The 27,500-nt window shown below is 46.8% G+C and overlaps 1 protein-coding gene across 5 annotated transcripts in view; it reads left to right on the forward strand.

The window, feature by feature from the left end:
• LOC124048028 (signal-induced proliferation-associated 1-like protein 2) overlaps window positions 1-27,500 on the forward strand; it is a 393,892-nt gene that overhangs the window by 340,252 nt on the left and 26,140 nt on the right. For 4 of the 5 annotated variants that reach the window (XM_046368394.1, XM_046368390.1, XM_046368391.1 and 1 more), the window contains exons 19-22: window positions 5,929-5,982; window positions 11,090-11,231; window positions 19,759-19,978; window positions 25,132-25,263. In XM_046368394.1, coding sequence (XP_046224350.1) covers window positions 5,929-5,982; window positions 11,090-11,231; window positions 19,759-19,978; window positions 25,132-25,263 — 548 coding nt within the window. The remainder of the gene's footprint in view (window positions 1-5,928; window positions 5,983-11,089; window positions 11,232-19,758; window positions 19,979-25,131; window positions 25,264-27,500) is intronic. The other variant, XM_046368393.1, reaches the window with a different exon arrangement.

Genomic DNA, 27,500 nt, shown 5'->3' on the forward strand with positions numbered 1-27,500 from the left:
AGATGAAAGCAGGTTCACACTGAGCACGTGACAGACGTGACAGAGTCTGGAGACGCCGTGGAGAACGTTCTGCTGCCTGCAACATCCTCCAGCATGACCTGTTTGGCGGTGGGTCAGTCATGGTGTGGGGTGGCATTTCTTTGGGGGGGCCGCACAGCCCTCCATGTGCTCGCCAGAGGTAGCCTGACTGCCATTAGGTACCGAGATGAGATCCTCAGACCCCTTGTGAGACCATATGCTGGTGCGGTTGGCCCTGGGTTCCTCCTAATGCAAGACTATTTTAAACCTCATGTGGCTGGAGTGTGTCAGCAGTTCCTGCAAGAGGAAGGCATTGATGCTATTGATGCTATGGACTGGCCTGCCCGTTCCCCAGACCTGAATCCAATTGAGCACATCTGGGACATCATGTTTCGCTTCATCCACCACAGACTGTCCAGGTGTTGGCGGATGCTTTATTCCAGGTCTGGGAGGAGATCCCTCAGGAGACCATCCGCCATGCCCAGGCGTTGTTGGGATGTCATACAGGCACATGGAGGCCACACACACTACTGAGCCTCATTTTGACTTGTTTTAAGGACATTACATCAAAGTTGGATCAGCCTGTAGTGTGGTTTTCCACTTTAATGTTGAGTGTGCTTCCAAATCCAGACCTCCATGGGTTGATACATTTGATTTCCATTGATCATTTTTGTGTGATTTTGTTGTCAGCACATTCAACTATGTAAAGAAAAAAGTATTTTATAAGAATATTTCATTCATTCAGATCTAGGATGTGTTATTTTAGTGTTCCCTTTATTTTTTTGAGCAGTGTAGTATAGTGCATTGTATTGCTGCTAGGGCAATCATTACAGATCACTATCGTTATCACGAGAGGTATAGTCAACTTTACCTAACAATAACCTTCCTCAGTCATCAACTTGAACTAATTAATTCTCTCAGTCGAGCAGATTACACAACCAGCCCTTATTTAACCATTTATCATCACATATGGCACCCTATTCCCTATATAGTACACTACTTTAGACCAGAGCCCTATATAGTACACTACTTTAGACCAGAGCCCTATATAGTACACTACTATAGACCAGAGCCCTATATAGTACACTACTATAGACCAGAGCCCTATATAGTACACTACTTTAGACCAGAGCCCTATTCCCTATATAGTACAGTACTATAGACCAGAGCCCTATATAGTACACTACTATAGACCAGAGCCCTATATAGTGCACTACTTTAGACCAGAGCCCTATTCCCTATATAGTACACTACTTTAGACCAGAGCCCTATATAGTACACTACTTTACACCAGAGCCCTATTCCCTATATAGTACACTACTTTAGACCAGAGCCCTATATAGTACACTACTTTAGACCAGAGCCCTATTCCCTATATAGTACACTACTATAGACCAGAGCCCTATATAGTACACTACTATAGACCAGAGCCCTATTCCCTATATAGTACACTACTATAGACCAGAGCCCTATATAGTACACTACTATAGACCAGAGCCCTATATAGTACACTACTATAGACCAGAGCCCTATTCCCTATATAGTACACTACTATAGACCAGAGCCCTATATAGTACACTACTATAGACCAGAGCCCTATTCCCTATATAGTACACTACTATAGACCAGAGCCCTATATAGTACACTACTATAGACCAGAACCCTATATAGTACACTACTATAGACCAGAACCCTATATAGTACACTACTATAGACCATAGCCCTATTCCCTATATAGTACACTACTATAGACCAGAGCCCTATATAGTACACTACTATAGACCAGAGCCCTATATAGTGCACTACTATAGACCAGAGCCCTATATAGTACACTACTATAGACCAGAGCCCTATTCCCTATATAGTACACTACTATAGACCAGAGCCCTATATAGTACACTACTATAGACCAGAACCCTATATAGTACACTACTATAGACCAGAGCCCTATTCCCTATATAGTACACTACTATAGACCAGAGCCCTATATAGTACACTACTTTAGACCAGAGCCCTATATAGTGCACTACTATAGACCAGAGCCCTATATAGTGCACTACTATAGACCAGAGCCCTATATAGTACACTACTATAGACCAGAGCCCTATATAGTGCACTACTATAGACCAGAGCCCTATATAGTACACTACTTTAGACCAGAGCCCTATATAGTACACTACTTTAGACCAGAGCCCTATATAGTGCACTACTTTAGACCAGAGCCCTATATAGTGCACTACTTTAGACCAGAGCCCTATATAGTGCACTACTTTAGACCAGAGCCCTATATAGTGCACTACTTTAGACCAGAGCCCTATATAGTGCACTACTTTAGACCAGAACCCTATATAGTACACTACTATAGACCAGAGCCCTATATAGTACACTACTTTAGACCAGAGCCCTATATAGTGCACTACTATAGACCAGAGCCCTATATAGTACACTACTTTAGACCAGAGCCCTAGCCCTATATAGTACACTACTTTAGACCAGAGCCCTATATAGTGCACTACTATAGACCAGAACCCTATATAGTACACTACTATAGAAAGGGGCCCTATATAGTGCACTACTATAGACCAGAGCCCTATATAGTGCACTACTTTAGACCAGAGCCCTATATAGTGCACTACTTTAGACCAGAGCCCTATATAGTACACTACTATAGACCAGATCTAAAGTAGTGCACTATATAGGGCTCAGAGCCCTATAGTAGTGCACTATATAGGGCTCTGAGCCCTATATAGTGTACTATATAGGGCTCTGAGTCTATAGTAGTGTACTATATAGGGCTCTGGTCTAAAGTAGTGCACTATATAGGGAATAGGGCTCTGGTCTATAGTAGTGCACTATATAGGGAATGGGGCCCTGGTCTACAGTAGTGTACTATATATAGGGCTCTGGTCTATAGTAGTGCACTATATAGGGCTCTGGTCTAAAGTAGTGTACTATATAGGGCTCTGGTCTATAGTAGTGCACTATATAGGGCTCTGGTCTATAGTAGTGCGCTATATAGGGAATAGGGCTCTGGTCTATAGTAGTGCGCTATATAGGGAATAGGGCTCTGGTCTATAGTAGTGTACTATATAGGGCTCTGGTCTAAAGTAGTGCACTATATAGGGAATAGGGCTCTGGTCTATAGTAGTGCGCTATGTAGGGCCCTGTGGGACTAGAGTGCCGTAGGGTCTGTAGCCAGCAGGGTCTGATGTAGCCAGCAGTGTCTACAGTAGCCAGCAGTGTCTACAGTAGCCAACAGGGTCTACAGTAGCCAGCAGGTTCTGATGTAGCCAGCAGGGTCTGATGTAGCCAACAGGGTCTACAGTAGCCAGCAGGGTCTACAGTAGCCAGCAGGGTCTACAGTAGCCAGCAGGGTCTGATGTAGCCAGCAGTGTCTACAGTAGCCAGCAGTGTCTACAGTAGCCAACAGGGTCTACAGTAGCCAGCAGGGTCTGATGTAGCCAGCAGGGTCTACAGTAGCCAACAGGATCTACAGTAGCCAACAGGGTCTACAGTAGCCAGCAGGGTCTGATGTAGCCAGCAGGTACTGCAGTAGCCAGCAGGGTCTGGTGTAGCCAGCAGGTACTGCAGTAGCCAGCAGGGTCTGGTGTAGCCAGCAGGTACTGCAGTAGCCAGCAGGGTCTGGTGTAGCCAGCAGGGTCTACAGTAGCTAGCGGGGTCTATAGTAGCCAGCAGGGTCTGATCTACCTGGCAGGGTCTGATGTAGCCAACAGGGTATACAGTAGCCAGCAGGGTCTGATGTAGCCAGCAGGGTCTGATGTAGCCAACAGGGTCTACAGTAGCCAGCAGGGTCTACAGTAGCCAGCAGGGTCTACAGTAGCCAGCAGGGTCTGATGTAGCCAGCAGTGTCTACAGTAGCCAGCAGTGTCTACAGTAGCCAACAGAGTCTACAGTAGCCAGCAGTGTCTGATGTAGCTGGCAGGGTCTGATGTAGCCAACAGGGTCTGATGTAGCTGGCAGGGTCTGGTGTAGCTGGCAGGGTCTACAGTAGCCAGCAGTGTCTGATGTAGCCAGCGGGGTCTGATGTAGCCAGCAGGGTCTACAGTAGCCAGCAGTGTCTGATGTAGCTGGCAGGGTCTGCAGTAGCCAGCAGGGTCTGATGTAGCCAGCAGGGTCTGCAGTAGCCAGCAGGGTCTGGTGTAGCCTGCAGGGTCTACAGTAGCCAGCATGGTCTATAGTAGCCAGCAGGGTCTGCAGTAGCCAGCAGGGTCTGGTGTAGCCAGCAGGGTCTACAGTAGCCAGCGGGGTCTATAGTAGCCAGCAGGGTCTGCCAGCAGGGTCTGCAGTAGCCAGCAGGGTCTACAGTAGCCAGCAGGGTCTGATGTAGCCAGCAGGGTCTGATGTAGCCAGCAGGGTCTGCAGTAGCCAGCAGGGTCTGATGTAGCCAGCAGGGTCTGCAGTAGCCAGCAGGGTCTGATGTAGCCAGCAGGGTCTGCAGTAGCCAGCAGGGTCTGATGTAGCCAGCAGGGTCTACAGTAGCCAGCACGGTCTACAGTAGCCAGCAGGGTCTACAGTAGCCAGCAGGGTCTACAGTAGCCAGCAGGGTCTATAGTAGCCAGCAGGGTCTGATGTAGCCAGCAGGGTCTACAGTAGCCAGCAGGGTCTGATGTAGCCAGCAGGGTCTACAGTAGCCAGCAGGGTCTGATGTAGCCAGCAGGGTCTGGTGTAGCCAGCAGGGTCTGATGTAGCCAGCAGGGTCTACAGTAGCCAGCAGGGTCTACAGTAGCCAGCAGTGTCTACAGTAGCCAGCAGGGTCTACAGTAGCCAGCGGGGTCTGATGTAGCCAGCAGGGTCTACAGTAGCCAGCAGGGTCCACAGTAGCCAGCAGGGTCTACAGTAGCCAACAGGGTCTACAGTAGCCAGCAGGGTCCACAGTAGCCAGCAGGGTCTACAGTAGCCAGCAGGGTCTACAGTAGCCAGCAGGGTCCACAGTAGCCAGCAGGGTCTACAGTAGCCAGCAGGGTCCATAGTAGCCAGCAGGGTCTACAGTAGCCAACAGGGTCTACAGTAGCCAGCAGGGTCTGATGTAGCCAGCAGGGTCCACAGTAGCCAGCAGGGTCCACAGTAGCCAACAGGGTCTACAGTAGCCAGCAGGGTCCACAGTAGCCAGCAGGGTCTACAGTAGCCAGCAGGGTCTGATGTAGCCAGCAGGGTCTGATGTAGCCAGCAGGGTCCACAGTAGCCAGCAGGGTCTACAGTAGCCAGCAGGGTCTGAGTAGCCAGCAGGGTCTGATGTAGCCAGCAGGGTCTGACTCCAAAAGCACATCTAGGATTCCTGTCACATTATAGGCTCCTGAAAAAGGGAAGGTAAATGTATAGTTACTGTACATCGCTGTCGTTTCAAGGTAGAGATGAGAATAGACAGAGGGTCATTGATATGTGTGTGTGACCGGGCGTACGAGCGTGAGGTCCCCCCTCCTCCATGTCCCCATTCTCCAGCTCCTGTAATGTAATTTTCTCTGTGAAATACACCAGTTGGAGCTGTGTGGTTGATAGCATGGCTCTGCAGTCCTCTTCGTATGGAAACAGCCTCGAACGCAGTTACTTTGTCCAACTGTTTGTTTACATAGTGTGCATCCCTACTGCCCTATGGGCTCTGGTCTAAGAAGGAAATAGGGTCTTATTTGAGACGCACATGGTTTTATATTGTTCGTCTGTAACCACCATATATGGCCTCATGTTGTCCACTCGTCTAACTCTAACACAACGACGTGTTCCTCTCTCAGTGTTGTGTTTCTCTAGTACTGTATTCAGCTAACTATGTTACAACCGTACACCAACACCTGTTTCTGTAGTACTGTATTCAGCTAACTATGTTACAACCGTACACCAACACCTGTTTCTGTTCTGCTTTCTGCTGTTCCTTTTATTAATGCTGCTTCGTTCCAGAGGAGCAGAGGGCTTGTTAGCTTTCCTCCTTAAAACGCTGTCTGAGCGCTCCAGGTACAAGCTACCCCCTGTGCACCGTCTCCCAGTATGTGACTGCCAACGCCCCACTCCTGTCTTCCAGTCTATCTACCCTCATCACAGGTTTAATGCCTTGCTCACTCCCAGTCTCCTTCAACTCCTCTCTCCCATGTCAGGTTAAAACTCATCCACCTTCCTCCTCTCTCCATGTCAGGTTTAAACTCACCCACCTTCCTCCTCTCTCCATGTCAGGTTTAAACTCATCCACCTTCCTCCTCTCTCCATGTCAGGTTTAAACTCATCCACCTTCCTCCTCTCTCCATGTCAGGTTTAAACTCATCCACTTCCTCCTCTCTCCATGTCAGGTTTAAACTCACCCACCTTCCTCCTCTCTCCATGTCAGGTTTAAACTCACCCACCTTCCTCCTCTCTCCCATGTCAGGTTTAAACTCACCCACCTTCCTCCTCTCTCCATGTCAGGTTTAAACTCATCCACTTCCTCCTCTCTCCATGCCAGGTTTAAACCCATCCACTTCCTCCTCTCTCCATGTCAGGTTTAAACCCATCCACTTCCTCCTCTCTCCATGTCAGGTTTAAACCCATCCACCTTCCACCGATCCTCCGGGCCCCCCACTCCCTCCGGGCCCCCCACTCCCTCTGGGCCCCCCACTCCCTCCGGGCCCCCCACTTACCCTCCGGGCCCCCACTCCCTCCGGGCCCCCCACTCCCTCCGGGCCCCCACTTCCTCCGGGCCCCCCACTTCATCCGGGCCCCCCACTCCCTCCGGGCCCCCCACTCCCTCCCCTCCTTTTCCTGTGGCCCTCTCTCTGCCCCAGACCTGGTTCCCATGTGGGCCGTGATGCAGGAGTCCTGCCATGTGTCAGTGGTTGTGACATTCCTGCATAACGTGTCACTCTTCCTAAACGTTCCCCCTCACGCCCCCTTCCCCCTCACTCCCCCTCACTCCCCCTCACTCCCCCTCTACTTCCCCCTCACTCTTTCTAAACGTTCCCCCTTCCCCCTCACTCCCCCTCACTCTTCCTAAACGTTCCCCCTTCCCCCTCACTCCCCCTCACTCTTCCTAAACGTTCCCCCTTCCCCCTTCCCCTCACTTCCCCTCACTCCCCTTCCCCTCCTCACCCTTCCCCCTTCCCCCTCACTCCCCCTTCCTCCTCACTCCCCCTCACTCCCCCTCTACCTTCCCCTCACTCCCCCTCACTCCCCCTCTACCTTCCCCTCACTCCCCCTCACTCCCCTCTACCTTCCCCTCACTCCCCCTCACTCCCCCTTCCCCTCACTCCCCCTCACTTCCCCTCACTCCCCCTCACTCCCCCTCACTTCCCCTCACTCCCCCTCACCCCCCTTCCCCCTCACTCCCCCTCACTCCCCCTAAACTACCTTCCCCTCCTAAACGTTCCCCCTTCCCCCTCACTCTTCCTAAATGTTCCCCCTTCCCCCTCACTCTTCCTAAACGTTCCCCCTTCCCCCTCACTCTTCCTAAACGTTCCCCCTTCCCCCTCACTCTTCCTAAACGTTCCCCCTTCCCCTCACTCTTCCTAAACGTTCCCCCTTCCCCCTCACTCTTCCTAAACGTTCCCTCACCCCCTCACCCCCCTCACTCCCCCTCACTCCCCCTCTACCCTCCCCTCACTCCCCTCACTCCCCCTTCCCCCTCACTCCCCCTCACTCCCCACTCTACCTTCCCCTCACTCCCCCACTCCCCCTCACTCCCCCTCACTCCCCCTTCCCCTCACTCCCCCTCACTCCCCCTTACTCCCCCTTCCTCCTCACTCCCCCTTCCCCTCACTCCCCCTCACTCCCCCTTCCCCCTCACTCCCCCTCACTCCCCCACTCCTCCCCCTCACCCCCTTCCCCCTCACTCCCCCTCACTCCCCCTCTACCTTCCCCTCCTAAATGTTCCCCCTTCCCCCTCACTCTTCCTAAACGTTCCCCCTTCCCCCTCACTCTTCCTAAACGTTCCCCCTTCCCTCACTCTTCCTAAACGTTCCCCCTTCCCCCTCACTCTTCCTAAACGTTCCCCCTTCCCCCTCACTCTTCCTAAACGTTCCCCCTTCCCCCTTACTCTTCCTAAACGTTCCCCCTTCCCCCTCACTCTTCCTAAACGTTCCCTCACCCCCTCACCCCCCCTCACTCCCCCTCACTCCCCTCACTCCCCTTTCCCCCTCACTCCCCCTCACCCCCCTCACCCCCCTCACTCCCCCTCTACCTTCCCCCTCACTCCCCCTCACTCCCCCTCACTCCCCCTCTACCTTCCCCCTCTACCTTCCCCCTCACTCCCCCTCACTCCCCCTCACTCCCCCTCTACCTTGCCCCTCACTCCCCATCTACCTTCCCCCTCACTCCCCCTCTACCTTCCCCCTCACTCCCCTCTACCTTCCCCCTCACTTCCCCTCACTCCCCCTCTCCTTCCCCCTCACTCCCCATCTACCTTCCCCTCACTCCCCCTCACTTCCCCTCACTCCCCCTCTACCTTCCCCCTCACTCCCCCTCACTCCCCATCTTCATTCCCCCTCACTCCCCATCTACCTTCCCCTCACTCCCCATCTACCTTCCCCCTCACCCCCCTATATCTTCCCCCTCACTCCCCCTCTACCTTCCCCCTCACTCCCCCTCACTCCCCATCTACCTTCCCCCTCACTCCCCATCTACCTTCCCCTCACTCCCCATCTACCTTCCCCCTCACCCCCCTATATCTTCCCCCTCACTCCCCCTCTACCTTCCCCCTCACTCCATCTCTACCATCCCACTCACTCCCCATCTACCTTCCCCCTCACCCCCCTATATCTTTACCCTCACTCCCCCTCTATCTTCCCCCTCACTCCCCCTCTACCTTCCCCCTCACTCCCCCTCTATCTTCCACCTCACTCCCCCTCTACCTTCCACCTCACTCTCCCTATACCTTCCCCCTCACTCCCCCTATACCTTCCACCTCACTCCCCATCTACCTTCCCCCTCACTCCCCCTATACCTTCCCCCTCACTCCCCATCTACCTTCCCCCTCACTCTCCCTATACCTTCCCCCTCACTCCCCCTCTACCTTCCCCCTCACTCTCCCTATACCTTCCCCCTCACTCCCCCTCTACCTTCCACCTCACTCCCCCTATACCTTCCACCTCACTCCCCCTATACCTTCCACCTCACTCCCCCTCTACCTTCCACCTCACTCCCCCTCTACCTTCCACCTCACTCCCCCTCTACCTTCCCCCTCACTCCCCCTCTACCTTCCACCTCACTCCCCCTCTACTTCCCCCTCACTCTCCCTAAACCTTCTCCCTTTCTCCCCCTATACCTTCCCCCTCACTACCCCTCTACCTACCCCTTCACTACCCCTCTACCTTGCTCCTTGCTCCCCCTCTACCTTCCCCCTCACTACCTCATCTCTACCTTCCCCCTCACTACCTCTCTACCTTCCTCCTCACTCCCCCTCTACCTACCCCCTCACTACCCCTCTACCTTCCTCCTCACTCCCCCTCTACCTACCCCTTCACTCTCCATAAACCTTCCCCCTCACTCTTCCCTCCCCCTCACTAATCCTCTACCTTCCACCTCACTCCCCCTCTACCTTCCCCCTCATTACCTAACTCCCTTCCTCCTCACTCCCCCTCTACCTTCCCCATAACTTCCCCTCTACCTTCCCCCTCACTACCCCTCTACCTTCCTCCTCACTCCCCCTCTACCTACCCCTTCACTCTCCATAAACCTTCCCCCTCACTCTTCCCTCCCCCTCACTAATCCTCTACCTTCCCCCTAACTCCCCCTCTACCTTCCCCCTCATTACCCTTCTCCCTTCCTCCTCACTCCCCCTCTACCTTCCCCATCACTCCCCCTCTCTCTTCCCCCTCATTACCTGTCTCCCTTCCCCCTCACTCCCCTCTACCTTCCCCCTCACTCCCACTCTCTCTTCCCCCTCACTCTAAGTTCCCCCTCACTCCCCCTCTACCTCATGCCGTTCCCCCCTCCACACCGGCATAACATGCCGTCAACCCATCAGGGACACACCAGCCAGGGTTATCACTGTCCTCTTTCACCTCCTAACTTTTCTCCTCCTCCTCTATCACCTCCTCCCAACCCTGTGGTCTGACTCCAACCCTGTGGTCTGACTCAAACCCTGTGGTCTGACTCCAACCCTGTGGTCTGACTCCAACCCTGTGGTCTGACTCCAACTCTGTGGTCTGACTCAAACCCTCTGGTTTGACTCCAACCATGTGGTCTGACTCAAACCCTGTGGTCTGACCTCTCTGTGGTCTGACCTCTCTGTGGTCCGACCTCTCTGTGGTCTGACCTCTCTGTGGTCTGACTCAAACCCTGTGGTCTGACCTCTCTGTGGTCTGACTCAAACCCTGTGGTCTGACCCCTCTGTGGTCTGACCTCTCTGTGGTCTGACCTCTCTGTGGTCTGACCTCTCTGTGGTCTGACTCCAACCCTGTGGTCTGACTCCAACCCTGTGGTCTGACTCCAACCCTGTGGTCTGACTCCAACCCTGTGGTCTGACCTCTCTGTGGTCTGACTCCAACCCTGTGGTCTGACCTCTCTGTGGTCTGACTCAAACCCTGTGGTCTGACCTCTCTGTGGTCTGACTCCAACCCTGTGGTCTGACCTCTCTGTGGTCTGACCTCTCTGTGGTCTGACCTCTCTGTCTGCTCCTGCTGCCTGCATGTTTCTGTGTTTATGTACTACTCTACTGTACTGTAACCACAATAAAATATTATTCCCCCTTTCTCTTTGTCTCTGTGTCATAAAACCTTTTTGTCCCTCCCTACTCCCGGTTGCCCCCTGACTTGGCTTCTTCCTTCACAGCATGCATTTCTCCCTTTCCTAATCCCACACCTCTCCTCTCACTGACAAATATCTTCAGCATGATTCAGAAAAGCACTTGGTGGCGTTGCCATGCTAAGATGTTGCCTGTTGCTGCCCCTGAAGGCCCTCATTGGTACTGACCAACAGTTTTGTATAAACAGCTGGCTACCCCTCTCATCTTTTCTCTCTTTGACCAAAGCTGGGTTGTCTAAAGGCCATCCTCCACTCCCTCATCCCCTCTCCCACTCCTTCCTGTCCCTTAGACAGGGTTCTCCTGGCTGGTCTCTGACCAGACTTTCTGTTCTGTCCTGTGTGTCTCTCGCAGGCAGTTGTACCTCCAGGAGGCAGCATGTCACCAGGCAGCAGATAGGGAGAGAGAGGCCAAGGCCCTGGAGAAGCTGTCTAAAGAAGAGTACCTAAAGATGATGCTGGAGGACAGTGGCCCAGGGGAGGACGGACGGAGGAAGGTGAGATGGTATACCTATACACTAACCAAATTTAAAATATCACTATGTAAAGCCCTGAATCAACCTAGAAGGTCATAGGAAGTCCGAATTTCTCGTTGGTGTTGATTCAGCACGTCCATTTCGTAATGGGAAGTCCTTATGGATATGCAATGGACACTGTCAACTTGCAGAATAGCATGTTCACACTGACAATAGAGCACATGTGTAATGGACACTGTCCAATTGCAATATATTGGCAATGGACACTGTCCAATTGCAATATATTGGCAATGGACACTGTCCAACTGCAGTATAACATGTTAAGACTGGCAATGTATTATGTGTATTGGACACTGTCCATTAGCAATACATTACAATGGGCATTTACCATCACGAATTGGACATTCTGTTATATATTGCTGAAATCCGTTGTCACAAAAGCCCCATATACTTCCCAACACTGCGACCTGTACGCTCCCATTGGTTGGCCCTCACTACATATTCGTCGCCTGACCCAGTGGCTCCAGGTCATCTATAAGTCTTTGCTAGGTAAAGCCCCGCCATATCTCAGCTCACTGGTCACCATCACAGCACCCACCCGTAGCACGCGCTCCAGCAGGTATATCTCACTGGTCATCCCCAAAGCAAACACTTACTTTGGGTCGCCTTTCCTTCCATTTCTCTGCTGCCAATGACTGGAACTAATTGCAAAAAGTCACTGAAGCTGGAGTCTTATATCTCCATCACTAACTTTAAGCATCAGCTGTCAGAGCAGCTTACCAATCACTGTACCGGTACACAGCCTATCTGTCAATAGCCCACCCTACTACCTCATCCTCATATGGCTATTTATCCTATTGCTCTTTTGCACCCCAATATCTCTACTTGCACATCATCATCTATCACTCCAGTGTGCATGCTAAATTGTAATTTCGCCTATTTATTGCCTACCTCCCTACTCTTCTCCATTTGCACACACTTTACATAAATGTTTATATTGTGTTATTGACTGTATGTTTACTCCTTGTGTAACTCTTTGTTGTTGTCTGTTCACACTGCTTTGCTTTATCTTGGCCAGGTCTCAGTTGTAAATGAGAACATGTTCTCAACTGGCCTACCTGGTTAAATAAAGGGTTATATATATAAATACCTGGTTAAATAAAGGGTTATATATATAAATACCTGGTTAAATAAAGGGTTATATATATAAATACATGGTTAAATAAAGGGTTATATATATACATACCTGGTTAAATAAAGGGTTATATATATAAATACCTGGTTAAATAAAGGGTTATATATATAAATACCTGGTTAAGTAAAGGTGACAAAACATATAAATAAACATTTCTGTGAAATTTGAATTTAATCAGAAGCCACTGTCAGATTTCTGGATTGGGCTGCGCTCAGAGTATCCTGCCTTGGCAAATCACTCTGTTAAGACACTGATGCCCTTTGCAACGACGTACCTATGTGAGAGTGGATTCTCCGCCCTCAGTAGCATGAAAACTAAGTACAGGCCACTGTGTGTGGGAAATTGTTTAAGGTATAGGGGGCAGCATTTTCACTTTTGGATAAATAGCGTAACCAATTTCAACTTCCTGCTACTCATGCCAAGAGTATAAGATATGCATTTCATTAGTAGATTTGGAAAGAGAACACTCTGAAGTTTCTAGAACGGTTTGAATCATGTCTGTGAGTATAACAGAACTTATGGGGCAGGCAAAACCCCGAGGACTAATCGTTTAGAATTTCCTTTTTGAGGTCTCTGTCTGTTCAGTGCTTTCTCATTGGGAAATGATATTTCTTAGGAACTTATTTTCAGTTCCTACCGCTTCCACTGGATGTCACCAGTCTTTAGAATTTGGTTGAGGTTATTCATTTGTGCAATGAAGAAGTAGGGCCATCTAGGAACTGCGTAACACTCTTGAGAGATGCGCAAGATGTGAAAAGTAGCTTGGTCTGTTGTCTTCCTGTATTGAACACAGATAGACCCGTCTTCAATTTGATCGATTATTAACGTTTAAAAATACATAAAGTTGTATTACAAAAGTAGTTTGAAATGTTTTGGCAAAGTTTACAGGCAACTTTTGAAATATTTTGTGGTGAAGTTGCACAATTTGGAAGCTGTTTTCTTCTGGATCAAACACGCCAAATAAATTGACATTATGGACGGAATTAATTGAACAAAAGGACCAATTGTGATGTTTATGGGACATATTGGAGTGCCAAAAAAAGAAGCTCATCAAAGGTAAGGCATGTTTTATATTTTATTTCTGCGTTTTGTGTTGCGCCTGCAGAGTTGAAATATGCTACCCTCTTTGTTTACTGTTGTGCTATCATCAGATAATAGCTTCTTATGCTTTCGCCGAAAAGCCTTTTAAAAATCTGACATGTTGGCTGGATTCACAACGAGTGTAGCTTTAATTGAGTATCTTACATATGTGATTTAATGAAAGTTTGATTTTTATGTAATTTTATTTGAATTTGCCGGCGCTGTATTTTCCCTGTCTTTTGGCCAAGTGGGACGCAAGCGTCCATATACCATAAGAAGTTTTAAGACTGAGGTACAATGCAACCCAACATTTCAGAGTTCTGTGCATCCTTTCAATCACACCCTTCTCATTAACCTGTGGTGAGTTGTTCACAATTTTCAATTAACAAATAACAAACACCTGCTACAGTACTACACCTGCTACAGTACTACCGTACTACAATACTACACCTGCTACAGTACTACACCTGCTACAGTACTACACCTGCTACAGTACTACCGTACTACAATACTACACCTGCTACAGTACTACACCTGCTACAGTACTACCGTACTACAATACTACACCTGCTACAGTACTACCGTACTACAATACTACACCTGCTACAGTACTACCATACTACAATACTACACCTGCTACAGTACTACACCTGCTACAGTACTACCGTACTACAATACTACACCTGCTACAATACTACACCGGCTACAGTACTACCGTACTACAATACTACACCTGCTACAGTACTACACCTGCTACAGTACTACCCTACTACAGTATTACACCTGCTACAATACTACACCTGCTACAGTACTACATCTGCTACAATACTATAGTACTACACCTGCTACAGTACTACATCTGCTACAGTACTACCATACTACAGTACTACACCTGCTACAATACTATAATACTACACCTGCTACAGTACTACCGTACTACAGTACTACACCTGCTACAATACTACACCTGCTACAGTACTACATCTGCTACAGTACTACCGTACTACAATACTACACCTGCTACAATACTACACCTGCTACAGTACTACTGTACTACAGTACTACACCTGCTACAATACTACACCTGCTACAGTACTACACCTGCTACAGTACTACAGTACTACACCTGCTACAGTACTACACCTGCTACAGTACTACCGTACTACAGTACTACACCTGCTACAATACTACACCTGCTAAAGTACTACACCTGCTACAGTACTACCGTACTACAGTACTACACCTGCTACAATACTACACCTGCTACAGTACTACACCTGCTACAGTACTACCGTACTACAGTACTACACCTGCTACAGTACTACAGTAATACACCTGCTACAGTACTACACCTGCTACAGTACTACCGTACTACAGTACTACACCTGCTACAGTACTACAGTACTACACCTGCTACAGTAATACACCTGCTACAGTACTACAGTACTACAGTACTACACCTGCTACAGTAATACACCTGCTACAGTACTACAGTACTACAGTACTACACCTGCTACAGTACTACAGTACTACAGTACTACTACACCTGCTACAGTACTACAGTACTACACCTGCTACAGTAATACACCTGCTACAGTACTACACCTGCTACAGTACTACACCTGCTACAGTACTACCGTACTACAATACTACACCTGCTACAGTACTACCGTACTACAATACTACACCTGCTACAGTACTACCGTACTACAATACTACACCTGCTACAGTACTACACCTGCTACAGTACTACCGTACTACAATACTACACCTGCTACAATACTACACCGGCTACAGTACTACCGTACTACAATACTACACCTGCTACAGTACTACACCTGCTACAGTACTACCGTACTACAGTACTACACCTGCTACAATACTACACCTGCTACAGTACTACATCTGCTACAATACTATAGTACTACACCTGCTACAGTACTACATCTGCTACAGTACTACCATACTACAGTACTACACCTGCTACAATACTATAATACTACACCTGCTACAGTACTACACCTGCTACAGTACTACCGTACTACAGTACTACACCTGCTACAATACTACACCTGCTACAGTACTACATCTGCTACAGTACTACCGTACTACAATACTACACCTGCTACAATACTACACCTGCTACAGTACTACCGTACTACAGTACTACACCTGCTACAATACTACACCTGCTACAGTACTACACCTGCTACAGTACTACCGTACTACAGTACTACACCTGCTACAGTACTACACCTGCTACAGTACTACCGTACTACAGTACTACACCTGCTACAATACTACACCTGCTACAGTACTACACCTGCTACAGTACTACCGTACTACAGTACTACACCTGCTACAATACTACACCTGCTACAGTACTACACCTGCTACAGTACTACCGTACTACAGTACTACACCTGCTACAGTACTACAGTAATACACCTGCTACAGTACTACACCTGCTACAGTACTACCGTACTACAGTACTACACCTGCTACAGTACTACAGTACTACACCTGCTACAGTAATACACCTGCTACAGTACTACAGTACTACAGTACTACACCTGCTACAGTACTACACCTGCTACAGTACTACAGTACTACAGTACTACACCTGCTACAGTACTACAGTACTACAGTACTACTACACCTGCTACAGTACTACAGTACTACACCTGCTACAGTAATACACCTGCTACAGTACTACACCTGCTACAGTACTACACCTGCTACAATACTACACCTGCTACAGTACTACACCTGCTACAGTACTACCGTACTACAATACTACACCTGCTACAATACTACACCGGCTACAGTACTACCGTACTACAATACTACACCTGCTACAGTACTACACCTGCTACAGTACTACCGTACTACAGTACTACACCTGCTACAATACTACACCTGCTACAGTACTACATCTGCTACAATACTATAGTACTACACCTGCTACAGTACTACATCTGCTACAGTACTACCATACTACAGTACTACACCTGCTACAATACTACACCTGTTACAGTACTACACCTGCTACAGTACTACCGTACTACAGTACTACACCTGCTACAATACTACACCTGCTACAGTACTACACCTGCTACAGTACTACCGTACTACAGTACTACACCTGCTACAGTACTACAGTAATACACCTGCTACAGTACTACACCTGCTACAGTACTACCGTACTACAGTACTACACCTGCTACAGTAATACACCTGCTACAGTACTACAGTACTACAGTACTGCACCTGCTACAGTACTACACCTGCTACAGTACTACAGTACTACAGTACTACACCTGCTACAGTACTACAGTACTACAGTACTACTACACCTGCTACAGTACTACACCTGCTACAGTAATACACCTGCTACAGTACTACCATACTACAGTACTACACCTGCTACAGTACTACCGTACTACAGTACTACACCTGCTACAGTACTACAGTACTACACCTGCTACAGTACTACACCTGCTACAGTACTACACCTGCTACAGTACTACAGTACTACAGTACTACACCTGCTACAGTACTACAGTACTACAGTACTACTACACCTGCTACAGTACTACAGTACTACACCTGCTACAGTAATACACCTGCTACAGTACTACCATACTACAGTACTACACCTGCTACAGTACTACTGTACTACAGTACTACACCTGCTACAGTACTACAGTACTACACCTGCTACAGTACTACACCTGCTACAGTACTACACCTGCTACAGTATTACCGTACTACAGTACTACACCTGCTACAGTACTACAGTAATACACCTGCTACAGTACTACACCTGCTACAGTACTACCGTACTACAGTACTACACCTGCTACAGTACTACAGTACTACACCTGCTACAGTAATACACCTGCTACAGTACTACAGTACTACAGTACTACACCTGCTACAGTACTACACCTGCTACAGTACTACAGTACTACAGTACTACACCTGCTACAGTACTACAGTACTACAGTACTACTACACCTGCTACAGTACTACAGTACTACACCTGCTACAGTAATACACCTGCTACAGTACTACCATACTACAGTACTACACCTGCTACAGTACTACCGTACTACAGTACTACACCTGCTACAGTACTACAGTACTACACCTGCTACAGTACTACACCTGCTACAGTACTACACCTGCTACAGTACTACACCTGCTACAGTATTACCGTACTACAGTACTACACCTGCTACAGTACTACAGTACTACACCTGCTACAGTACTACACCTGCTACAGTACTACACCTGCTACAGTACTACCATACTACAGTACTACACCTGCTAAAGTACTACAGTAATACACCTGCTACAGTACTATTGTACTACAGTAATACACCTGCTACAGTACTACAGTACTACACCTGCTACAGTAATACACCTGCTACAGTACTACCATACTACAGTACTACACCTGCTACAGTACTACCGTACTACAGTACTACACCTGCTACAGTACTACCATACTACAGTACCACACCTGCTACAGTACTACAGTAATACACCTGCTACAGTACTACCGTACTACAGTAATACACCTGCTACAGTACTACACCTGCTACAGTACTACACCTGCTACAGTACTACCATACTACAGTACTACACCTGCTACCGTACTACAGTAATACACCTGCTACAGTACTACCGTACTACAGTAATACACCTGCTACAGTACTACCGTACTACAGTAATACACCTGCTACAGTACTACAGTACTACACCTGCTACAGTACTATAGTACTACCCTATTTGACTATCCATTTAGACAACCCAATTAGACTATCCTATTAGACTACCCTATTAGACTACCCTATTCGACTACCCTATTAGACTACCCTATTTGACTATCCATTTAGACTACCCAATTAGACTATCCTATTAGACTACCCTATTAGACTACCCTATTAGACTACCCTATTCGACTACCCTATCAGATTATCCTATTAGACTACCCTATTAGACTACCCTATTAGACTATCCTATTAGACTACCCTATTAGACTACCCTATTAGACTACCCTATTAGACTATCCTATTAGACTACCCTATTAGACTACCCTATTAGACTATCCTATTAGACTACCCTATTAGACTATCCTATTAGACTACCCTATTAGACTTTCCTATTAGACTACCCTATTAGACCATTTATCAAATGGGTAGAATAATAAATAGTAGCTACTTCTCAGAGAGTTTTGAATTGTCAAGAGGAGTCAAACAAGGGTGTCCGCTGTTACCATATCTATTCGTTATGGACATCAAAATGAAATGCTATTAGAATCAGATCCAATAACATCATTAGAGGATTAGAAACCCAAGGCGTATAAACAAAGATGTCAATGTATGCTGATGACTCAAGTTTTATATTAAGTCTGCGAGTTAGATCCCTGCAATATCTCATTTAAGATCTAGCAAATTTTTCTGGACCAAAACCTAATTATGATAAGTATACAATATTAAATATTAGATCTTTAAAAAATACAACCATTCCATTACCATGCAGTTTACCTATAAAATGGGCTGACGGTGACGTAAACATACATTCATTTTACAAAATATATAAATAAGCTCTCCACAATTAATTTCAATAGAATCCTAGTAGAAATCGACATGATCATGCAACCATGGAGAGGTAAATATCTGTCTCTTTATGGAACAATTACACTGATTAACTCCTTAGTCATATCTCACTTTACTCACGTATGGCGCTGCCTACTCCTGATGATTTGTTTTTCAAATCATATGAGCGAATTTATTTTCTTAATTTTATCTGGGATGATAAACCAGACAAGATAAAACGTGCCTATCTATATAATGAATATGAACTGTGTGGGTTCAGATGATTAAATATAAAAGCACTAATCCTGTCTCTAAAAGTTTCAATTATACAAACGTTTTACTGGTATTGCTTGGGGGTGGGGAATGGATGGCAGCTCTCGGGGAACTGTGTGTGTGTGTGTGTGGGGGGTGGCCAGCCCCCGGAGCTTACATTCTGAGAACATGGTAACCACATTCTGGGTAAGTCCTATTTGACATTAAGGTAATTGTCTCTTGGAAACCTTCATTGTACATCAGGGGAACATTCCTATGAAAACCTTAGTTAATAATCTAATGAGACTCTTAAAGGAACGTTCTATACATTTCTGGGAATTCGTTGTTAGCTGGGAAGGAGCAGATCTTCTCTTGTTGTGAATGTGAGTTGATGTGTTCTGTTCCCCCCCTCCAGATGTCTGCGACGGGCAGCCTATCACCACGGCGCTCCCTGTACCGTACCCTATCAGACGAGAGTGTGTGTAGCAGCAACAGAAAGGGCTCGTCCTACGCCTCCTCTCATAGCTCCATGCTGGACCAGGCGCTGCCCAATGACATCCTGTTCTCCACCACTCCACCCTATCACGCCACCCTGCCACCACGCATGCCAGGACAGGGGGGCTCCAACCTCAGGAGTAAGTATTGCACAAACACATCCAGACATACAATGGAAATGTGTCTGTCATTAAGGTGCATTAAGACCTGTCACAACCAGCTAATGTTCACTGAGATTGAATGCTTGAGGCACTCACACTGAGATGCATGAGTTGGAGAGCTGTGTCCTCACTTGTCTAGACTGACCAGCTGAGAGGAAGAGGTCATGAACATGCTCAATCCTCATTAGGACAGCTATACTGTCAGTCACACAGAATGTCCTGTTCACCTGTCAGACCCTGTCTGTCTCTCCTCTCCCTTCCTCGGTTTCATTTCCATATTGGTATTCAGTGCTCTGTTGAGATAAAGAGAATGTCTTTGAAGTCCTGCTGTTCATCCTCTTCGCTGGTTCTTCTCTCTTAACCTTCTTAGCTGGTTCTTCTCTCTTAACCTTCTTAGCTGGTTCTTCTCTCTTAACCTTCTTAGCTGGTTCTTCTCTCTTAACCTTCTTAGCTGGCTCTTCTCTCTTAACCTTCTTAGCTGGTTCTTCTCTCTTAACCTTCTTAGCTGGTTCTTCTCTCTTAACCTTCTTAGCTGGTTCATCTCTCTTAACCTGCTTAGCTGGTTCTTCTCTCTTAACCTTCTTAGCTGGTTCTTCTCTCTTAACCTTCTTAGCTGGTTCTTCTCTCTTAACCTTCTTAGCTGGTTCTTCTCTCTTAACCTTCTTAGCTGGCTCTTCTCTCTTAACCTTCTTAGCTGGTTCTTCTCTCTTAACCTTCTTAGCTGGTTCTTCTCTCTTAACCTTCTTAGCTGGTTCTTCTCTCTTAACCTGCTTAGCTGGTTCTTCTCTCTTAACCTTCTTAGCTGGTTCTTCTCTCTTAACCTTCTTAGCTGGTTCTTCTCTCTTAACCTGCTTAGCTGGTTCTTCTCTCTTAACCTTCTTAGCTGGTTCTTCTCTCTTAACCTTCTTAGCTGGTTCTTCTCTCTTAACCTGCTTAGCTGGTTCTTCTCTCTTAACCTTCTTAGCTGGTTCTTCTCTCTTAACCTTCTTAGTTGGTCTTCTCTCTTAACCCTCTTAGCTGGTTCTTCTCTCTTAACCTTCTTAGCTGGTCCTTCTCTCTTCATCCTCTTAGCTGGTTCTTCTCTCTTAACCTTCTTAGCTGGTTCTTCTCTCTTAACCTTCTTAGCTGGTTCTTCTCTCTTAACCTTCTTAGCTGTTTTTTTTCTCTTAACCTTCTTAGCTGGTCCTTCTCTCTTCATCCTCTTAGCTGGTTCTTCTCTCTTTGCCCTCTTAGCTGGTTCTTCTCTCTTAACTTTCTTAGCTGTTTTTTCTCTCTTAACCTTCTTAGCTGGTTCTTCTCTCTTAACCGTCTTAGCTGGTTCTTCTCTCTTAACCTTCTTAGCTTGCTCTTCTCTCTTAACCTTCTTAGCTGGTTCTTCTCTCTTAACCTTCTTAGCTGGTCCTTCTCTCTTCATCCTCTTAGCTGGTTCTTCTCTCTTTGCCCTCTTAGCTGGTTCTTCTCTCTTAACTTTCTTAGCTGTTTTTTCTCTCTTAACCTTCTTAGCTGGTCCTTCTCTCTTCATCCTCTTAGCTGGTTCTTCTCTCTTTGCCCTCTTAGCTGGTTCTTCTCTCTTCATCCTCTTAGCTGGTTCTTCTCTCTTAACCTTCTTAGCTGGTTCTTCTCTCTTAACTTTCTTAGCTGTTTTTTCTCTCTTAACCTTCTTAGCTGGTTCTTCTCTCTTAACCGTCTTAGCTGGCTCTTCTCTCTTAACCTTCTTAGCTGGTACTTCTCTCTTAACCTTCTTAGCTGGTTCTTCTCTCTTAACCTTCTTAGCTGGCTCTTCTCTCTTAACCTTCTTAGCTGGTTCTTCTCTCTTAACCTTCTTAGCTGGCTCTTCTCTCTTAACCTTCTTAGCTGGTTCTTCTCTCTTAACCTTCTTAGCTGGTCCTTCTCTCTTCATCCTCTTAGCTGGTTCTTCTCTCTTTGCCCTCTTAGCTGGTTCTTCTCTCTTAACTTTCTTAGCTGTTTTTTTTCTCTTAACCTTCTTAGCTGGTCCTTCTCTCTTCATCCTCTTAGCTGGTTCTTCTCTCTTTGCCCTCTTAGCTGGTTCTTCTCTCTTAACTTTCTTAGCTGTTTTTTCTCTCTTAAACTTCTTAGCTGGTTCTTCTCTCTTAACCTTCTTAGCTTTTCCTTCTCTCTTCATCCTCTTAGCTGGTTCTTCTCTCTTAACCTTCTTAGCTGTTTTTTTTCTCTTAACCTTCTTAGCTGGTTCTTCTCTCTTTGCCCTCTTAGCTGGTTCTTCTCTCTTCATCCTCTTAGCTGTCTCTTTTCCTATTGCCTTCTTGTAACTGTCATGCCTGATGGATGCCTGATTGTTGTGAAGGGTAACTGTTACGAGCTCTCTCTTCTCTCTATCTTTCTCCTCCACACTAAAACCTACCAATTTGGTAAATAGTTGATAACTCTGAGTCTGAGAGACTCAAATTGGAGGGAGGGAATTATCTCTCTCCCTCTCCTGTCATTTTCAAAGTCTTCTCTGTGAAATAAGAGCCTTTATATTGCATTCCCTGTCTGTCAAGGAGAGTGCTGAAAGAGAGGGAGAGAGCAAGCAAGAGAGAGACAAAGAGATAGGGAGGGAAAGGGAGAGATAGTGACCAAGGAGAGAGAGAGAGAGAGAGAGAGAGAGAGAGAGAGAGAGAGAGAGAGAGAGAGAGAGAGAGAGAGAGAGAGAGAGAGAGAGAGAGAGAGAGAGAGAGGGAGAAGAGGGAAGAGAAAGAGAGAGGAGAGAAGGGGAGAGAGAGAGAGAGGAGAGAAGGGAAGGGAGAGAGAGGAGAGAAGGGAAGAGAGAAGGGAAGGGAGAGAGAGAGGAGAGAAGGGAAGGGAGAGAGAGAGGAGAGAAGGGAAGAGAGGAGAGAGAGAGGAGAGAAGGGAGAGAGAGAGTAGAGAAGGGAAGAGAGAAGAGAGGAGAGAGAGAGGAGAGAATGGAAGAGAGGGAGAGAGAGGAGAGGAGGGAAGAGAAAGAGAGAGAGAAGAGAAGGGAAGAGAGGAGAGAGAGGATAGAGAGAGAGAGAGGAGAGAGAGAGAGAGAGAGAGAGAGAGAGAGAGAGAGAAGAGAGAGAGAGAGGGAGAGAAGGGAAGAGAGAGAGAGAGAGGACAGAAGGGAGAGAGAGAGGAGAGGAGAGAGAGAGGAAGAGAGGAGATAGAGAGAGAGAGAGAGAGAGAGAGAGAGAGAGAGAGAGAGAGAGAGAGAGAGAGAGAGAGAGAGAGAGAGAGAGAGAGAGAGAGAGAGAGAAGAGAGAGAGAGAGAGAGGACAGAAGAAGAGAGAGGAGAGAGAAGAGGAGAGGGAGAGAGAGAAGAGAGGAGGAAGAGGGAGAGAGAGAGAGAGAGAGAGAGGAGAGAGAGAGAGAAGAGAGAGAGAGAGGAGAGAGAGAGAGAGAGAGAGAGAGAGAGAGAGAGAGAGAGAGAGAGAGAGAGGCAGTGGAATAGTGGAAGTGAAAGGATAGGGAGGGAGAGTACAACCTAAAACACCATGTAATGAATGCAGAGGAAATTTAGACCGATACCTGCTGATTATCAAAATCCAGAAACGAATACCTGACCACTGTGACTGACCCAAACTTAAGGAAAGCTTTGACTATTTACAGACTCAGCGAGCATAGCCTTGCTATTGAGAAAGGACGCCTGGGGCAGACCTGGCTCTCAAAAGAAGACAGGCTATCTGCACACTGTCCACAAAATGAGGTGGAAACTGAGCTGCACTTCCTAACCTCCTTCCCAATGTAAGACCATATTAGAGACACATATTTCCCTCAGATTACACAGATCCACAAAGAATTAGAAAACAAACCCGATTTTGGTGAAATACCACAGTATGTCAAACAGCAGTAAGATTTGTGACCTGTTGCCACAAGAAAAGGGCAACCAGTGAAGAACAAACACCATTGTAAATACAACCCATATTTATGTTTATTTATTTTCCCTTTTGTACTTTAACTATTTTCACATCGTTACAACACTGTATATAGACATAATATGACATTTGAAATGTCTCTATTCCTTTGCAATCTTTATGAGTGTAATGTTTAATTTTTGATTGTTTTTCTTTTTGACTTGCTTTGGCAATGTAAACATATTCATAAAGCCCCTTAAATTGAAATTGAACATTACGAAAGGGGTTGTTGATTGAGACATGAAGACATCCAGTGAGACAAGCCATTTATTACCCTTCAGACGGCTTCTTCAGAGGAGAGAGGAGAGATGCTGTAATGCTCACTTGGTCTTGGGTACGTCTCCCAGCCAAGGACACTGGGTCTTGTGTATGGCTCCTAGCCAAGGACACTGGGTCTTGTGGAGGGCTCCTAGCCAAGGACACTGGGTCTTGTGGAGGGCTCCTGGCCAAGGACACTGGGTCTTGGGTACGGCTCCTAGCCAAGGACACTGGGTGTGGTGGAGGGCTCCTAGCTAAGGACACAGGGTCTTGTGGAGGGCTCCTAGCCAAGGACACAGGGTCTTGTGGAGGGCTCCTAGCCAAGGACACTGGGTCTTGTTTACGGCTCCTAGCCAAGGACACTGGGTCTTGTGGAGGGCTCCTGGCCAAGGACACTGGGTCTTGTGGAGGGCTCCTGGCCAAGGACACTGGGTCTTGTGGAGGGCTCCTAGCCAAGGACACAGGGTCTTGTGGAGGGCTCCTGGCCAAGGACACTGGGTCTTGTGGAGGGCTCCTAGCCAAGGACACAGGGTCTTGTGGAGGGCTCCTAGCCAAGGACACTGGGTCTTGTGGAGGGCTCCTGGCCAAGGACACTGGGTCTTGTGGAGGGCTCCTAGCTAAGGACACTGGGTCTTGTGGAGGGCTCCTAGCCAAGGACACTGGGTCTTGTGGAGGGCTCCTAGCCAAGGACACTGGGTCTTGGGTACGGCTCCTGGCCAAGGACACTGGGTCTTGGGTACGGCTCCTGGCCAAGGACACTGGGTCTTGTTTGGTCTTTCTTACAAGATTTAGTGAACTTGTTGACTCAACAGTTGTTCCTGTTATTGGTTATAAGGGCCTTCTCCAGGATGGCCTGTTAGACATTTTCTCTGGTTCTGTGCTAGAGATTCATTCATTTGGATTAATCAAAATATTTCCTGAAGTCAAAGACCATGTGTGTGCTGGTCATTGACCTGCCTGTCTTCTTTCCCTCTCTCTCTCGAGATGAGTTCTGGTTCTCTGACGGCTCGCTGGCTGACAGGTCAAAGTTCAACGACCCTGGTCTCATGCCCCTCCCTGACTCCGCCTCCGGACTCGATTGGTCACACCTGGTGGACGCTGCACGCACTTTCGAAGGTAAGAAACTGGGGAGTGTGTGTGTATGTGCATTAGCGTCTGTGTGATAGTGAGCATGTGTGTTGCCGCCACTGTTTGATATTGTAGCTGCTTTGTGTTAGTCGTTCTCCTCTCTCCTTCCCACTACACTTCCAATCTGTTGCTTTGTGTTAGTCGGTCTCCTCTCTCCTTCCCACTACACTTCCAATCTGTTGCTTTGTGTTAGTCGTTCTCCTCTCTCCTTCCCACTACACTACCAATCTGTTGCTTTGTGTTAGTCGTTCTCCTCTCTCCTTCCCACTACACTTCCAATCTGTTGCTTTGTGTTAGTCGTTCTCCTCTCTCCTTCCCACTACACTTCCAATCTGTTGCTTTGTGTTAGTCGTTCTCCTCTCTCCTTCCCACTACACTTCCAATCTGTTGCTTTGCGTTAGTCATTCTCCTCTCTCCTTCCCACTACACTTCCAATCTGCTGCTTTATGTTAGTCGTTCTCCTCTCTCCTTCCCACTATTCTTCCAATCTGCTGCTTTGGGTTCATCTCTCTAACTACTGTAGAATCTCTAACTACCATAGAAGCTCTAACTACCATAGAAGCTCTAACTACAGTAGAAGTTTTAACTACCGTAGAAGCTCTAACTACCATAGAAGCTCTAACTACCATAAAAGCTCTAACTACCATAGAAGCTCTAACTACAGTAGAAGTTTTAACTACCGTATAAGCTCTAACTACCATAGAAGCTCTAACTACCATAGAAGTTTTAACTACAGTAAAAGTTTTATCTGCAGTAGAATCTCTAACTACCGTAGAAGCTGTAACTACCGTAGAATCTCTAACTACAGTAGAATCTCTATCTACAGTAGAATCTCTATCTACAGTAGAAGCTCTAACTACCGTAGAATCTCTATCTACAGTAGAAGCTGTAACTACCGTAGAATCTCTAACTACAGTAGAAGCTCTAACTACAGTAGAATCTCTATCTACAGTAGAAGCTCTAACTACAGTAGAAGCTGTAACTATCATGTAAAATCTACCTACCGTAGAATCTCTAACTACAGTAGAAGCTCTAACTACAGTAGAATCTCTATCTACAGTAGAAGCTCTAACTACAGTAGAAGCTGTAACTATCATGTAAAATCTAACTACCGTAGGATCTCTAACCACCCTTAGAAGTTCTAACTACTCTAGAATGTCTAACTACAGTAGAAGTGTTAACTACTGTAGAATATCTAACTACAATAGAAGTGTTAACTACAGTAGAATATCTAACTACAGTAGAAGTGTTAACTACTGTAGAATATCTAACTACAATAGAAGTGTTAATTACAGTAGAATATCTAACTACAGTAGAAGTGTTAACTACTGTAGAATATCTAACTACAATAGAAGTGTTAATTACAGTAGAATATCTAACTACAGTAGAAGTGTTAACTACTGTAGTATCTCTAACTACTGTAGAATATGTAACTACAGTAGAAGTGTTAACTACTGTAGAATCTCTAACTACTATAGTAGTGTTAACTACAGTAGATTATCTAACTACAGTAGAAGTGTTAACTAATGTAGAATCTCTAACTACTGTAGAATCTGTAAGTTCTGTAGAATCTAACTACTGTAGAAGTTCTAACTACTGTAGAAGTTCTAACTACTGTAGAATATCTAACTACTGTAGAATTTCTAACTACTGTAGAAGCTCTGACGGAGAGAGACCCATAATTTCACTGAGCTGAAATCCCCTAACCCTACACCACCCTGCATCCGACTGCTAGCTTGCCTCTGAAGCTAAGCCGGGTTGGTCCTGGTCGGTCCATGGAAATGAGACCAGATGCTGCTGGAAGTTGTGTTGGAGCTCCAGTAGGGGGCACTGTTTCCTCTGCTCCCAGTGCATTGAAGGGAACATTTCGCTGATGTTTTTTTGGATGGGACGTTAAATGGGTGTCCTGACTCTCTGTTGTCATTAAAAATCCCATGGCATTTATCCTAAGAGCAGGGATTTTAACCCTGGTGTCATGACAAAATTCTCATCATGGCCACCTAATCGTCCCTCGCATTCCTAATTAGCATATATCACTCCTCACCTCTCCACCTGATATCGGATGTGTGTTGATCAATCTTGCACACGAATGTGACCCATTTCAGGAAACTAGTCGGAAGTCAATACATCACAGGAGAGCCAATTTAACAGTTTAGTTTGTTTTTGTTTTTTGGTAGAAATGCCTTCTGGAACATGTGAACTTTCATATGCCTTAATAACAAACG

This window comes from Oncorhynchus gorbuscha, linkage group LG11 (assembly GCF_021184085.1).
Source record: "Oncorhynchus gorbuscha isolate QuinsamMale2020 ecotype Even-year linkage group LG11, OgorEven_v1.0, whole genome shotgun sequence".
In the NCBI taxonomy this organism is placed as follows: domain Eukaryota; kingdom Metazoa; phylum Chordata; class Actinopteri; order Salmoniformes; family Salmonidae; genus Oncorhynchus; species Oncorhynchus gorbuscha.